Here is a 16,330-nt window from a genome sequence, read left to right as displayed (position 1 = left end):
AAATCGACTCCATGGTTTATGCGTTTACTTTGCTTTGATTTTCTATTTGTGATTTAGTGTGTGTGTGTGTGTGTGTGTGTGTGTGTGTGTGTGTGTGTGTGTGTGTGTGTGTTTAAGAGAAAGCAAATGAAGTTAAAATTGGTAGGAAGAGAATATCTTGGAGGAGCTGGGAGAGGAGAAAAATATGGCCAAAATATATCACATTAAATTTTTAAAAATTAAATTATGGAAATGAACTAGACAGTAGCTTGAGTCTTTGTAAAAACAAAAGAAAACACACATCCCAATGTTGTTGTTTTTTATCACCTTAAGATATTATTATTAGTTCAATTCAGTGATGATTTTTCCAAAATTTATATCTTTGTATATTTCCAAAATTTATATACATGAGAATATCACTTCACAATGATGATATGTTCTGAGACATGAGTTGCTAGGCGATTTTGTCATTGTGTGAGCACAGTAAATAGTACCTACTCAAACCTAGGTGGTACAGGTTCGTTACTTGGTGTGGCCTCTTGATACAATCAAGAGTTTGGATAAACGTAAGATGGGCAAGTCTGCTACCAGGCAAGAAATGTTGTTTTACAAGAAGCATTTATTTGTTGCTAAGTAGAATTAACAGCAATGAAAATAGCAAAAATAGAAATAAGAGCAATGTGTTACATATAAAAACCAGTAACATAGCCATGTGTTACTGTTGTCAAGTTTTGTATACTATACATAATTGTACACTGTATTTTTTATATGCTAGGGCTTTTACACTATTAACAGCACTGACCACTGAGTAATGCACTGCACGACAACACGAGAATGTCTATATCATCATTAGGTAATAGGAATTTTTCACCTCTAATATGACATAACTAAAAAAATGTTACACTCAGTATACAGCCCAACATTGTAAAGGCAACTATTTATATATTTATAAAATTCAGTGTCTGTATATCTTGGTTATTCTCCTCTCTTTTTCCTGTTTGCTTTTAAAGATAACTGTATAAAACAATACTACAAAACTATGTCAATGAAAATACTGTGTGTCACTTGCGCAGGTGGTTCACCATGTCAGTGGCATCCATGGATTCTCCCAAATACAAACAGAAAGTATTTAGAAAGAATATGTCTGTATGAGTTGGTCAGTTTTTCATTACTATGGCAACATTTCTGATGAGAACAATGTAAAGGAAAGAATATTTTATGTGACAGTTACAGAGGTTTCTGTCCACTATGGAACACATATGTGTGCCTGCCCACATATAAACACATATACATACATACATACATACATATATACATACATACATACATACATACATACATACATACATACACCACAGCATAGTTAACGAGAGGTGAGGGGGCAGGAAATGTTGATTTAACATGCAAAAGAGGAGTAATGAAGTCATTTAGAGGCAAAGGTAATAAAACACATAAAAAACAATGGCAGAACAGTAGAAGTAAACCTTTCCATACTGGAATTATGTGAATATAAAATAAATACATTAAGTTTTCCAGTAAAGGCACATGTTTTCACAAATGATTTTAAAAACCACATTGTATCTTCCAGAGTCACTTCAGATATAAACGTGTAAATATACTCATGTAAAAAGACAGAAATAGGTTTCATTTAAACCATACCACAAGGAAAATTATATTGTTAAAGTTACAGACTCCATTAGGAAAAATTGTTGCAACAGTTTTTTTTTTTTTTTTTTTAATCGTAGAGAGAGGAGGAAGAGTTTGTATTTGTGAGTGGGTCTCTGGAGATTAGAGGGCAGTCTTATGTGTGGGTCCTTATGTTCCACCATTTGGAGACAGGGTCTCTTGTTCATCACTCTAGCTAGCTGGTCCACTATTGTCTTGGACTTCTCTGGACCTTTCATCATTCTGAAGGAACACTGAGGTTACAATTTGTGCTATCATGCCTGACTTTTCATGGGGTGGAGGAGGTGAGACTTGGGTCCTTAACCTTTTGTGGCTAACACTTTACTAATCAAGCCACTGCTTTCATCCATACTTAACATTTAAGTTAATAGGCTCTTCTTTTATTTTCAAAAAAATAATGGGAAGGAATGGGTATTTTAACTCAACATTACTCCATTGCTTTAGTGAGACCTATTTTCATAATGACTATTACCTCCTGCTCTAGGCTTCTTTGAACATTGACAGTGGCAAAGAAGTGGCAGCATGGATTTATATGGACCTTTAATGTGTAGTCAGTATAAGCAATGGAACAAGTCTTCGAGGTTTCAACCAGCTTATTTCACAGTCTCTGAAGTTAAATGAAAATTATTTGCCCTATTTAACTTTAGAGTATGTTATTTCTTGAGGTGTATAGAAAGTTAGCCACCTCAACTATTTTGTTGGAACTATATAGCATTTTATATTTAATCGCCATGATTCTTTACTTAATCAAACCTATAAACTCAGAAGTGTTCTTATTGAGTCAGATCTATATCTTATGAGGGAGTATGTGTTTTTAGTTTCTTAGGATAGCATTGATGTCATTCAAGGAAGAGATTTTTTAAAATGGACCAATTTGTCACATTAACAGCCTGATATTGTACTGGGAGAGGAAAGACTAGGCTAAAGTTTTGGATCATTATATAATTGTCTGTAAAATAGCTAATAATGATAAAATGTTTTTCTCTTTAGGGCTAAAGAATATGAGAGTTTAGTGGAAACCAAAAATTCTGGCTCTGATTCACCTTATAAAGCAAAGTGAGTATTTTATCCCATGTTTTATTTTTGTTTCTCCTTGGTTTCTGCCTATATAAGAACTATGTCTGACCTCTCACACTGTTGGTGGGGAAATTGGAATTCCTTTTGGGGTTCTTAGTCTTGTTAATAAAAATTTTAGGAATGGCTTCAAACATAACCTTGAAGATGATTTTATTAGAGTTTGAGATAAAAACACAAGTTAGAAAGAGCAGAAATGATGCATTATCTATGCTCCTGATTATAATGAAAGCACCCCCAAAACATTAGCAGAAGGTAATTGGAAAATTCACAAATGCTTGCAGATAAAATGAGGAGGTTAAATAATACATGACTCAACTATGAAGTCTAAGAAGATAATTTTAAGTTTTTGAAATGAATGGAAGTTTAAATAGTACAATCCGAATTTGTGGGATGCAGTGAAAATGGCTATAAGGAAATTAATAGATTTAGATGTACTTGTGAGAAGGAAGGTCTAAAATGAGTTATCTGCACTCCTACCTTCAGATACTATAAAAAGAAGAGTGAACTTATACAGAAGAAAACAAATTCTTGAAATTGGAAGAACTCTAGTTTTCAGTGGAAATTGAAGTAGATTCTCAGTGGAGGGAAGGGAGGATCCATAAGCTGGTAAAGATGAAATTGTGATTTATCTCCATATCCATCTCTTTTGTGTAGTAGGTCCAAGTACCTCTGCTATACCTACAGTTGCCTTTTGGTGATCTGATACCTGGAGATTGATAGGGAGAATACTACACCTTGGAAACCAGACATGTATTGGTGATTTAGATGGAGGAACATAGTGGATTGGTAGAGTGCCAGTCACTAACGTTAGTCACTCTGTAGAATAGGGTGATAACAGCTGGAATGGAAAGCTGTTTGGACTGTGGGTGATAATTGAAAAGGGACTTGTATGTCAATAGCAAACAGTCACAAGCATATCTTAAAAACAGAAAATTTCAGAAAGAGATACTGAGGGAAAGAAAGACTATTCAGTGCTTGCAGCTATGCCAGCTACAGAGAGTAGAAACCAAGAAAAACAAAGCAAACCAAGTGCCTCAAAAACATACATTTGTAATTTCAGCTATGAACTAACAATCTTATTTAAAAATTAATTGAAACCAGAAAATTCTTTGTAATGTTTTCCTAGTTTCTACTTTATTGATTTCAGCCCTAAGTTTGATTATTTCCTGGCATCTACTCCTCCATGGTGAGTTTGTTTCTTGTTGTTCTAAAGCTTTCCGTTGTTCTGTCGATTCTCTAGTGTGGGTATTCTCCAGTTTCTTCATGTGGACACTTAGTGCTATGAATTTCCCTCTTAGCACTGCTTTCAGAGTATCCCATAAGTTTGGGTATGTTGTATCTTCATTCTCATTAAATTCTAGAAAGTCTTTAATTTCTTTTTTTATTTCTTCCTCGACCCAGGAATGGTGCAATTGGGCATTATTCAATTTCCATGAGTTTGTAGGTTTTCTGCAATTTGTGTTGTTGTTGAATTCTAACTTTAATGCATGGTAGTCTGATAAGATACCAGGGGTTATTCCAATTTTTTTCCATCTGTGGAGGTATGCTATGTTGCCAAGTATGTGGTCAGTTTTAGAGAAGGTTCCATGTGGCACTGAGAAGAAGGTATATTCTTTTGTGTTGGGATGGAATGTTCTATAGATGTCTGTTAAACCCAATTGGGTTGTAACTTCTGTTAGATCCTTGGTTTCTTTGTTAAGTTTCTGTCTGGTGGTCCTGTCTAGTGGTGAGAGTGGGGTGTTAAAGTCTTCTACTATAAGTGTATGAGGTTTTATGTGTGGTTTGAGCTTTAGTAATGTTTCTTTTACAAATGTGGGTGCCTTCGTATTCACCTCATTACCAAGCAGATTTGCTGTTTAAAAACATAGATGTCCTGAAGTCTCATAGCAAAATAATTAAAATTGTAATAATGTTCCAAGCAGAGAAAAACTGAGGACCATATAGGTTGGCTGTTAAGTCTTATGGAATCTTCAAAGATGAACTAGCACTATTACTTCTCAGACTCTCCCACAAAATAAAGAAGGAACAATACAGACTCATTCTATGAAGCCTTGTATAAAGACACAACAGTTCAAAGCAAAAAAAAAAAAAAAATCAGCAAATACAATTGACAAACACAGATGCAAAAATCTTCCAAAAAGTACTTACAAACCAAGTTTATTAACATATTAAAAATCATAAATCATAATCAAGTTTAATTCATTGCAGTACTTTAAGGATGGTTCAACAAGTGGCATGATAAACATAATATAAAAACATTATAATGGATAATAGCCAATTATGGTGTTAAAAGGTGGAGAAAAAGCCTTTGACAAAATCCAACTTTTTGTCTCAATAAAGACATCAAGAAATAAGGAATAGAATAAATACCTCAAAACAATAAAGGTTCTCTAATGGCAGATCTGTAGCTAACGTACTTATGGTGAAAAACAAAGGCATTTTTCTCTAAAGTCAGCATCCATTATCACTTCTCTTTTTGAATAGGTGAGGGGAAGGAGAAGAAGAACAAGAGGAAATCTTAGCCATAGAAATAAGGCAAGAAAAGGAAATAAGAGGGATACAGAGAGGAAAAGAAGTCAAATTGTCCTATTTGCCAGTGATATAATCCTATCATTGAAAGCCCCTAAAAACTACCAGAATATTTTTGATGTTCTAAACATTTGCAGGTAATCAACAAGACACAAAATGAGCTTATAAATTGGTAACTTTTCTCTATACCAACAACTAACTCCTACAGTAACTTTTAAAAAAGTTAAACACCTAGGAATAAACTTAACCAGACATAAAAGACCTCCACAGAGGAACCTATAAAGCACTGAAAAAGGAAACTGAAGAAGACACTGGATGATGCAGAGACCTCTCATGTTCATGGTTTGACAGACTGTTGTTAAAATGGCCAAGTTACTAAATCAGTATGCAAATTTAATGTAGTCTCAATCAAAATACTTTAGAAGTAGAACATACATCCTAGATTTTATATGGAAACAACAAAAACCTTGAATAGCCAAATAAATCCTGAACTATAAACACTGTTGGTTCTATCACAACATCTGCTTCCAAACTATATTATAGAGCTATATTAACAATACTAGCATGGTACTGGAATAAAAAGAGACATATAGACTAATATTGTTGATTCAAAAGTAAGCCTAAAGAACTATTTATTCTTCTCTAAGATATACAAAAAAAGATATAGGCAAGAAAGTCTGTTTAGCTGATAGTGCTAGGAGAACAGGCTATTGAAATATAAAAGATTGACTCTAGATTGCTATCCCTTGTGCCCCAGTACAAAAATCAATTTGAAATGTGTGGAGGGGACCAAAAAAATCAAAATCCTGCTTTAATATAATGACAGAAATTTGAAACTACTAGAAGAATCATTGGGAATGGGTACAGGCAATGACTGTCTCAATACAATTTCACTATCTCAGAGAATAAGAGCGAGAATTGACAAGTGAGATTTCATGAAATTTAAAAAAACTTGTATTAGCAAAGGCAACAATAAACAGCCTACAAAATATAAGAAATTCTTTGCCAGCTATTTATCTGATTTGTATATAAAAGACCAAATAATCCAATCAACAAAAACAGACAGTAGATCTGAACAGATGCTTTTCAACATGGAAAAGCAAACTGACCAATAAATATGGAAGATACCATAACTAGAATTTCCCTGATGACTAATGGGACTGAATATCTTTTCTTGTATTTACAGATCATTCATACATACTTTTATGTTCAAGTGTTTTTGCCAGTTGGCCTGGATTACATTATTACCAATGAATTGCAGATCTTTGTATTTGTGGGTTGTTTTTATTTAATTAAACAAACACAACACAGAAAGTTAGACCTATTATGACTTTTATATTTAGTATCCACCTAAATAGTTATATCTTGAGACACTGCAACCAAGTACCTGACACGAAGCAAGTGGAGTCAGAGCGGTTTTCTTTGGTTTACAGTTGGAGGCTATAATCCACCTTTGTGAGAAAGGCATGGTGGTAGGAGCTCCTACAGCTTTGGTGGCATAAGAGTGACATTTGATGAATCAAGAACGTTGAATGAGGCAGGATCAGAGTCAGGCTGTGAACTTCTAGCCCTTCCTGTGTCCTTCTCTGACTCATATCAGGCAAGCAGAATCTAACTCCTAAAAATGATTCAACCTCCCAAAGCAGCACCTCAAGCTAACACCCAAATGGTCAAATATAAGCCTATAGTGGTTATATTATCCATTGACTTCTAACTGTAAAATTTGGATTTTTCTTTTTCTTATATTTTATCTGCATTTTGTTACCATCTGAATCCAGGAGTGCACATTATATTCAGACAAGGGTACAGAATGTAAAATATTTTAGATTTTATGAACCCTAAGACTAGAACTTTATAGTTCAAAAAGCCGAATGTAATGTGTTGTTCTAATGAAACCTGATTTTCTTATAATAAATGAAACTTCTTTTAAAAAACATAGGCAATAATAGGCATTAGCTGGGGACACTAATTTGCCTATCCATGTTTTAAACAATCTCATAATTGAATGGTCTTTATTTTTAAAATATATTTCCACTCCTCATGTACCTTATTTTATATTTTAAGTCTCTTTTCCTAAGAAGTATATGTGTACATGTATGTGTATATGTATGTATAAATATAAACATTGCATGATTATGTTTAGACCTAAATTCGTGTGTGTGTGTGTGTGTGTGTGTGTGTGTGTACTCTTACTATAAACACACTTATTTGCAAGAAAGAATTACTATAAAAATTTAGTTGGCAACTTATTTTTCTCTCCATATATTATCTACATCTTTAGCTTAGAAGTGAATTGTAATCCACTGTACAGTTGCCCAATATTATATCTAAAATTGCCATATGTTGTTGTCCCCATTCTGTAGTGTTGTTCTTGCTGTTTGCAGACAGTACTGCAGTATATATTTTTGTGCTATCTATTCTTATGTCAATTTGACACAAATTAGAGTTGTCTAAAAGGAGAGAGCCTCAGTTGAGAAAATTCTTCCATAAGATGTGTCTGTAAGGCATTTTCTTAATTAGTATGGGTGGAGGGTGGCCCTGACCATTGTGGGGGGTTCCATCTCTGGGCTGGTAGTCCTGGGTTCTAAGCAGGCTGAGCAAGCCATGGAGCAAACCAGTAAGCAGCACCCCTCCATGGTCTCTGGATCAGGTCCTGCCTCCAGCTTCCTGCCCTGTTTGAGTTCTTGTCCCATCTTCATTCAGTGATGACTACAATGTGGAAGTGTAAGTCAAATAAACTCTCTCCTCCCCAACTTGCTTTTTGGTCATCATGTTTTATTACAGCAATGGAAACCCTAACTAAGACAGTTCATGTACATGACATTGTGTGTATGAGTAATTTTGCTTGCCAGGAAAAGAAGCCAACTTCCTAGTGTGCAATTACATTTGGGCAGCTTCTCTAGTTGCTTTATTTTTCCACTCCTGATATCTTGAAATTATTTGGTATTTTGGAAAAACTACCCTATATCTTCATTTTTCAATGACTGATACAAATTATACATCCTCTCCTAGTTACCAGGGAAATTTGTGGACCAGATGTATGGTTATGGTGATTTAGTAGGACTTTGCAAATGCTTCCTACTGGACTTGTACTTTCCTAGTAAGCACAAATGTTTTACTTCTGCAATAGGATATTATTAGGGAGATTTGCATTTCTCAGGTACTCTTAAATGTTGTATTCATATTTATCAAATTTTATATTTCTTCATTAGTTACAAAGTGGGCTTTCTCATCAAATCTTCATTTTCAATTTACTACATAAAATTCTGTCTAGTTACAGATAAGTCCAGTAAAAGTATAATTTCTATTATTTCAGTTTCAAATTTTGTTCTAGAACTTTTAATGTTTCATTCATGTAATGATTCATGCTAAAGGATGATTTTAAAGATACTTTTCTATTTTGATTACATTTCTACCATAATTCCTTGAGTGACCCATTTCTTCCCATGCCAGTATCTCTGAGTGAACCTTCCCCTTCCAAGTCTGACCACTGTTCACTACTCCCATAGTATCTACTCCTGTATAAGGCTTCAGTTTTTACATGTGACTCCTTTTCACTAGAATTTTTATGTAGCTATGGGTATGTACATATATCAAATATTTAGGGAAATCAAATGCTTACTGTTGATAAATCATAAGAACTTTAGTTTAAAACAAATCTTTGATATGCGTATTATTTCACCATTCTTTAAAGACAAAAGCATTTTAATCAATTAGATGGAGTAGCTTTTTACATAAAGGATTAAACCTTGGCTGAGTATTTGATGCTTAAGGACATAGAGCACCTTCAAACCATTTCCAGAATTGACTGATGTTTTTTATTTTTTAATTCTTAATTCTGAGACTACCACTTCAAGTAAATAAGTAACACAAAATGGCAAGAGTATATGTAGGGCCTTTCCACAAAATGTTGAAAAGACAAAACTCATTTTATAATTTTTTTTTGTGATACTCAAGTTAGCCACTCATAAGACCAAACATTCTAGTTCAGTAAACTGCAAATATGCTTTAATTTGATAATTTAATGCTTAGGAATGATACTTACAAATTGCATATTTTCCATAATTAAAATATTATATGAGAGTAGAAATATGTGTAAAAAACACTATAATTTATAATATACAGTAGTCCTGAATCTATGCCAAACTTTTTCATGTAACTTTTGATGTTTTTTCTGTTGGTTTTTGTAATTTTTTTTTGTTGATTTTATGTGGTGTGACAGCATGTGCAATGCAAAGTGTTCAGATTGTATGTTCAGAACCAACGCTGCAATGAAGTTACATGTTTCTAAATGGGTAAGGGCACCTCATATTCATTATGCATCTAATTTTGAATTATTGTTGGTCTTTGTAGTCAAAAACCTTTTCTGCATGGGGTTGGAACCCAAGGCTGTAGAAGCTGGGCTGTAGCTTAGGATGCCTTCATTCCTCTACTATATTGCAGTCCCTTAGTGTCACAGCCTTTGTGCTCTTCACAGCAGTCCATTCCCTACAGGGCAACTAGCAGGGATGACAGCAGCAGACTTTAAATATTTCCAATCCTCTTATCAAAATTAAAGGAACATAATTCTTTTAATTCTTCCTTTTATATGATTGTTTATTCTTAAAGACCGTAGGCAATTGCACACATTTTCTTTTCCTAGATCTTAACAACCACTATAATAGTTTTAGTTCAATACTCCTGTAAACTAAAAAGTTGTCTTTTACAAAAATAAATATTTGGAGTAAAAACTGAAAGCAAATAAACTTGAGGCATTCAAAATAACACATTAAATAAGGTCTAAAAATGAGCATCAAATTTAGAGTTTCTTTAAAATTAACCAATTCCCAGAAGATATTATGTATAAAATGGCTGTAGTTCATCCAATTTTGTAGAATTGATGTTAGAAATTGGGACAATGAGGAAATATGTCTCCCAAAATTTATTTTATTTTTTGTACCTGTAACAATTTTAGTATTACTGTTCCTCTTAGGCTGGTGTGTCCTGGTGTATGAGATAAAGGAGATGATGCAGGCTAAAATCCTTGTTCTTCCCAATATTCCTTATTTATAAGCAATGAACAGCAGTTGTTTTCATTTCTTTACCTGTTTGAACTGGATTAGTCTAATTGGAGCTCAGGTGAATCAGTGTTTATCGTTTGAGAATTTCATACATGCATGCTGTGTGTTTTGATCTAGTCCACACACATTCTTCTCCCTTCCAATATCTCTCCTATACCCTCACACCACTTTTCCTTCTCAACTTTATGTGCTTTTTTTTTTTTAACCTACTGAGTTCACTCAGTACTGCCAGTATATACATGGATGTAGGGCCATCTACTGGAACATGGGGCCACATCCCTTAAGGAAACGGACTCCCTCTTCCAGCAGCCACCAGTTAACAATAGTTCCTCATTTAGGAATAGAATGTCATGATCCCCTCTGTGGTGGTTTGAATGAGAATGACCACAGTAGGCTCAAATTTTGAATACTTGGTTCCCAGGTGGAAGTATTTGAGAAGGATTAGGAGGTGTGGCCTTGTTGGAGAAGGTATGCCACTAGGTGTGGGCTTTGAGGTTTCTAAAGCTTACACCATTTGATTAGTTCTTTCTCCCTGTCACTTTTGTGTGGATCACATGTGCATTCTCAGTTACTATTTCAGTGCCCTGCCAGCTTGCCTGCCTGCCTGCCTGCCATGATGGTCATGTACTAACTCTTTGGAACTGTGAGCTGCTATGAATTATTGTGTGCAATAGCACTGTCGTGTCTGGAAGACATGTTTACTGTTGTCATTTTCTTTCTCTGGCTCTTAAAATCTTTCTACCCTGTGTTCCAGGATTATCTCTGAGGTTTGGGTTGGGAAACGAATTTTTTTTCTTAGTTTTGATATGAAGATTGAAGGTACTTTAAAAGTATGTTGCTGTCACTCCTGCTGGTTGCCCTGTGGAGAAGATACTGGTGTGAGGAGTTATGATCTAGTTGTCCCATTTAGAGTTTATTACCCCACAGTCTCTTAGTCTCTTTTTCTCTTCGTGTTGACTATTTATGCATTTATGTTGTGATTGTCATCTATTATAAAAGGAAGCTTCTGTGATGACTGTTACGTGATGGACTCATCTGTGGGTGCAAAGGTAAATACTTAGGAGGCAGATTAATACTATGTCCATTTTGCAGAATAACAATAGTAAGTTCTCTCCATGGGGTTTATGACATCCCTGGCCATGAGTTCTTGGCCATCCATGTTCAGAGTATCAGGCATGATTTCCATCTTAGAGACTAGAATTCTTTAAATTAATGTGTCCTGGAGAAATGGAGTTCTCAGTCTTGAAAGAAGGAGATTGACAGAATATAGTAGAGATCAGGTAAAGCCCATATGAATTTACAAGGTGTTTATCTTTTTGAAATTTTTAATATTATATATTTTTGCATGTGTGTTCACATCTTTATACATATGTATGTATACATGTATGAATATGCATGCACACACACGTGTGCATGCGCGCACACAGACACACACACACACACAAACACACACACAGATTTCCTAGATTTGTCTGTTAAAGAGACTTAGAAACAGTAACTTAATGGCCGTTTTGTTCATTAGTAACCACTAATAAGAACCATTATTATTAGTAGTAGTAACCATAAAAAGAAAAAAAGATACATTGAATTGGGAGATTCCATATCTAAATAGATTGTCATACATTTGTCAAGGAAGGTGTTAAAGACCACTGTTGTACTGTTAAAGAACCCAGGCATCAACTTGAAGAGTCTCCTTGGCAAAGATGGGCAGTTAGAATTTCATAGAGGTTAATTAATTGTACTGATTGATTGAAACATAGCAAACAAGTGAAAGCCATGAGTTTATAACATTCTAAAATATTAATTGATTATTTCTGGAAGATAATAAATTTAGTAAGGGGAAAGAGTCAGACATTCTTCCGGCCTTTCCTATATGAATTTGGTACTAAATAGTAGATGTAAAATTTTTCCTTTAGAATTATTCCTGCTTATGAGTATAAATGATACTTTCTCTCTCACTCTAGTTTATTGTCCTTCTTTCAAAAGAAAAACAGCACTTTAGCAATTAAGTAAAGCAACTGTGTCATAGTAGGATATGATCACTTGAGTAGTCTGGAGTAGAGACTTTGATATGGCAGTGTGGCCTGCTAAGGGGAATCCAATAAGAATGAGTGGGGATTCTCTATGGAAAGATACCTTGGTAAAGTTTGCCAGAATCCATTTGCGGGATGGGGAATTGAGGTGGAAAGCAGTGACAAACAGTATCAAAACTCAAATATGTGAGGAGCATCAAAGAGTCCCAAATGGGCAATAAAAGCCCAAGTGTGGACAATGGCATATATACAGTAATGTAGACAATATGTTTTGGAGGATAAATGGCTAAATATGTAACTATATTTAAGGGTGGTAAAAGATAGATTGCTAACTACTAAAGAGAGCAGCTAATATAGTGAGGAAGAATAGCCTAACTCACTAGCAGTGAATTAGATTGGGAAAATGTGTGTTTTCTAATATATATGGATAAACATAGATGTATATACATAAAATGGCATGTATACATTCCCTAGCACCTCCCATTGAGGGAGATACTTAGTAGTGGAACAGTTGAAAATATTAGGCATATCCAACATACTCATCTAAGTGTGTGGTTTACAGAGTTCTTTAAAAACAGAAAATGGTGTAGTTTTTCCAACAAGATACCAGCAGAAAAATGAGGGTTAGAGCTACAGTTAATACTGGGTATAAAGATACTTATTTCAAATGTAGTTAGAGGTTATACTAGTTTAGGAAAGTGGCAATAGTAGGGTCTCCTTTAGGTTCCAGCCTCACCAGCCATGGGCAGTTAGCTAAATTTACAGTGCCAGGTATGAATTCCCTCCTATTGAGCAGATCTTAAATCTAGTTATAAGTGGCTGTTGGTTACCTCCAGGAAGTAAGTGCCACTATTGCACTTTTTGGACTACCTTGATATTCTGGTCATTGTTGTAGTTCATAGTTGTTAATTGGGATAGGAGTGCTGAATACTTTCTTCTCTTGGCAATTTACATGACTCCTTCTGATATTATGAGAACTAATCCTTAGGGAAGAGGCTCCAAGATCATAACCATATTAATCATCCACAATACCTGAATTTTATGGTATCTTCAGCAATAGGGTCTTACCCTATTTTTCTGGAAAGCACCGATGGCAGCAGCAACAGCCTACATTGTCTTGGGAGAGTCTCTTGTACTCTTCTGACCAACAACTCAAAAGAAGGTTTCCCATGCCTGCCACTGGAGCTTTTTAGATAGTCTCTGGGGGGTGGTGGTGGTGAGAATGTGTCAACCCAAGAAGTATAACTTCAGTATATATTATGTAATATATGTACTTTTAAGTATACAAAAATGATATAATTCCCTAGAGAGTGTTCTGTATTTACATGTCAATGACAAATTTGAGCATAGAATTGTTGGAATTTATTTATATTTTAAGAATAAGATGTCCATCTCTTAACATTCTCCACAAAGCTATTTACATGACAGATACTTATCATGAATTAAGCAAGGAAATACTCTCTCCACTTTTGCTTTTTGCTAAAAAAAAAAAAAACCTGCCAAAAGTAGCCCCAATAACAATTTTTGTGTTGAAAGCTGCATTCTCTCAGCTGCTCTTGTCCTTAGACTTTAGGAAAGATACAGATTTCAGCTTGACCTCTGCAGTGCTCTATAATTATTGATAATAACCATCAAAATCTGATGTTTGTTTTTCTTGAAAGGGGCTATATTGTCTGTGGTGCTTGAGTGGCGGCAGGGAATGACACTGGGGTTTAGCTCATGTTACTAAAGTACCCCCTTGATTTGGCATTCTTCCTTGAAGGTAGGTTCATATGAACCTCAAGCTGATTTAACTCAGTGAAATATAAGCTGCTTTCATTCTGTGAAGTAAAATGGTCCTTGTACTACCCTAAGTATTTCTGGTTTCTAATGGAATGTAAGCATTCTTGGTAAAATCCTGCCAGCTTCTGTTATATGGCTGGATATTCAGTTACATACTGTGCAGACTATTCAACCAAAAGTCAAAGCAGCTACTTATCCACTGCACAGTGAAGTTTGCTGCTAGTGCTCTTCTACATGGTAGGATTATTAGCTAGTGTTAGATAGGAGTCTCTTTCATACTTGATTAGAAGGGAAATGGTGCTGGTATTGTTTTATATGTTGTATTCCTCTTTCCTTTTGTTGGATTTAGACCTCTTAAGTTTTAATAATGATAGTTGATTAAGACAATGATTTATTCATTGTCTATTATGGTGAATGGTATTAGATGCAATTTCTGATATTAAAAGGGGCTGGGGAGGCAGAGTGAGGGAGAAGGGGAAGTCAGGGGAGGGGAAATGGAGGGGGAGGGAGGAAGGGAGAGAGAGAGAGAGAGAGAGAGAGAGAGAAAGAGAGATATGGGTTTTAAGACGAAGAAATGGCAATGTAGGAAAGTTAAATAACATCCCTAGAGGTAATACATATGATACGTGCTGACTCCAGATTTCAAGCATATGTACTTTGGTTTTTAAAGTTTGTATTCTTTCTTTGACTTAATGAATTAAATTCATGTAGATAGATGAAACTTAAACTATAGTCCACTGGTACTTTTTGAGTTGTATTTACTATTGTATTCTTTGGCAATTTTTTAAATTTTACATGAATAAATTTTAAGTAAAATAGTATTCTGTGAAATTAATCGTCTGTGACCCAATCTTCCCTATTTGAGTTGAGTAATGTGGCATGAGAGTTGGAGAGCAAATGTTTGAGTCCCAATAATACATTTTGCTGGCTGATTGACCATGAGAAAGCCATCTACCTTCCCCGAGCCGTCCTTAATTTCCTTGATTTTCAGAGACAGTGCTAATTGGCAGATGACTAAAAAAGATCCACTCATGAAGTTATTTTGTAGCCTATAAGATTAAATGGATATTGTTAAGATTAAAGAAGAAATGTCTTGTCAACACCATTCACTCAATCAATAACTAAGGAATACATTTCTGTACAGCTAATGTGTTTGGTGATAGATAAGGAGCCTCTTTCATGATCTTGACACTCTATGTTCTGTACAGTCCAAAGAATGATCTACAACAGTCATACTTTCAATTTTAAATGAGTGAGTTTATTATGTATATGGCAAACAAACACTAAATAGTGAATAGAAAATAGAGAGAAGCAGCAGATATATAGCAAAGCATTGTCAAATTGACTACTCAAATCAGCCAACAGAGACAAATGAATAGATTAGATGAGAGAACAAGCAAAAGGTTCTATCCTCAATTTGGGTGCTTACAAGTGTCTAGCAGAAATTGACTGGGGAAGGCATGTTGAGGGAGCCACTGGAGTTCCTATTAAGAGAGCCCCATGGCAGAACAGGGTGTCCCCATAGTTGAGGCTTTCAGGTAAATGGACAAATAGCAGCAGATAGACAGTATCATCAAATCTGGTGCTCATAATATCCAGGAAAAAAAAAAAAAAACTGAGGCAGTCACCTCACGTCTTGATTGAACTTTTCTCCATGGATGAGTTTCCTGTTGTTGCAAATCTGCCTTCATGTTTGCACTGTATGCATTTTTATATCCTGATTAAAAAAAGACACCTCTATTAGAAATTGCTTGCTTTCTTGCTGTTCTTGAAGACACCGTATTTTTAATACTTCTTGTTGTCTTTCCCTCTCTGTTACAGAAGCAGAAGCCAACCTGACACAGACCAGAGTTTAGGGAAACACTTGGCATAAAAATAATTGTCTCTGAAGTTGTGTGGACTACCCCACTTTTAGTGCAGGCTTCTCTGATAACTCAAATGGCACATAACAATTGAGCAATATGATATAAATTACTTCTGCTTCTGCACTGCTTAATTCAGTAGCTTCTGGTAGTACACACATTACCACTAAACTGCTAAAATTCTATATAATGCAGTGGTCAGTGCTTAGTATACTCCATGTGCTCAATAATCACATGGAGATAGCAATTACCATGTTGAGTTATGCAAATAAATGTATGTCATTGTACTAAGCATTTCATGGGAAAAGCACATATTATACAG

General features: G+C 35.0%; 1 protein-coding gene across 6 annotated transcripts in view; it reads left to right on the top strand.

The window, feature by feature from the left end:
• Scaper (S-phase cyclin A associated protein in the ER) overlaps window positions 1–16,330 on the top strand; it is a 323,341-nt gene that overhangs the window by 140,628 nt on the left and 166,383 nt on the right. For all 6 annotated transcript variants that reach the window (XM_027415034.2, XM_027415035.2, XM_027415032.2 and 3 more), the window contains one exon: window positions 2,656–2,721. In XM_027415034.2, coding sequence (XP_027270835.1) covers window positions 2,656–2,721 — 66 coding nt within the window. The remainder of the gene's footprint in view (window positions 1–2,655; window positions 2,722–16,330) is intronic.

This window comes from Cricetulus griseus, chromosome 4 (genome assembly GCF_003668045.3).
Source record: "Cricetulus griseus strain 17A/GY chromosome 4, alternate assembly CriGri-PICRH-1.0, whole genome shotgun sequence".
In the NCBI taxonomy this organism is placed as follows: domain Eukaryota; kingdom Metazoa; phylum Chordata; class Mammalia; order Rodentia; family Cricetidae; genus Cricetulus; species Cricetulus griseus.
Note: the sequence above shows the minus strand (reverse complement) of the source record. Positions and strands in the feature narration are given on the sequence as shown.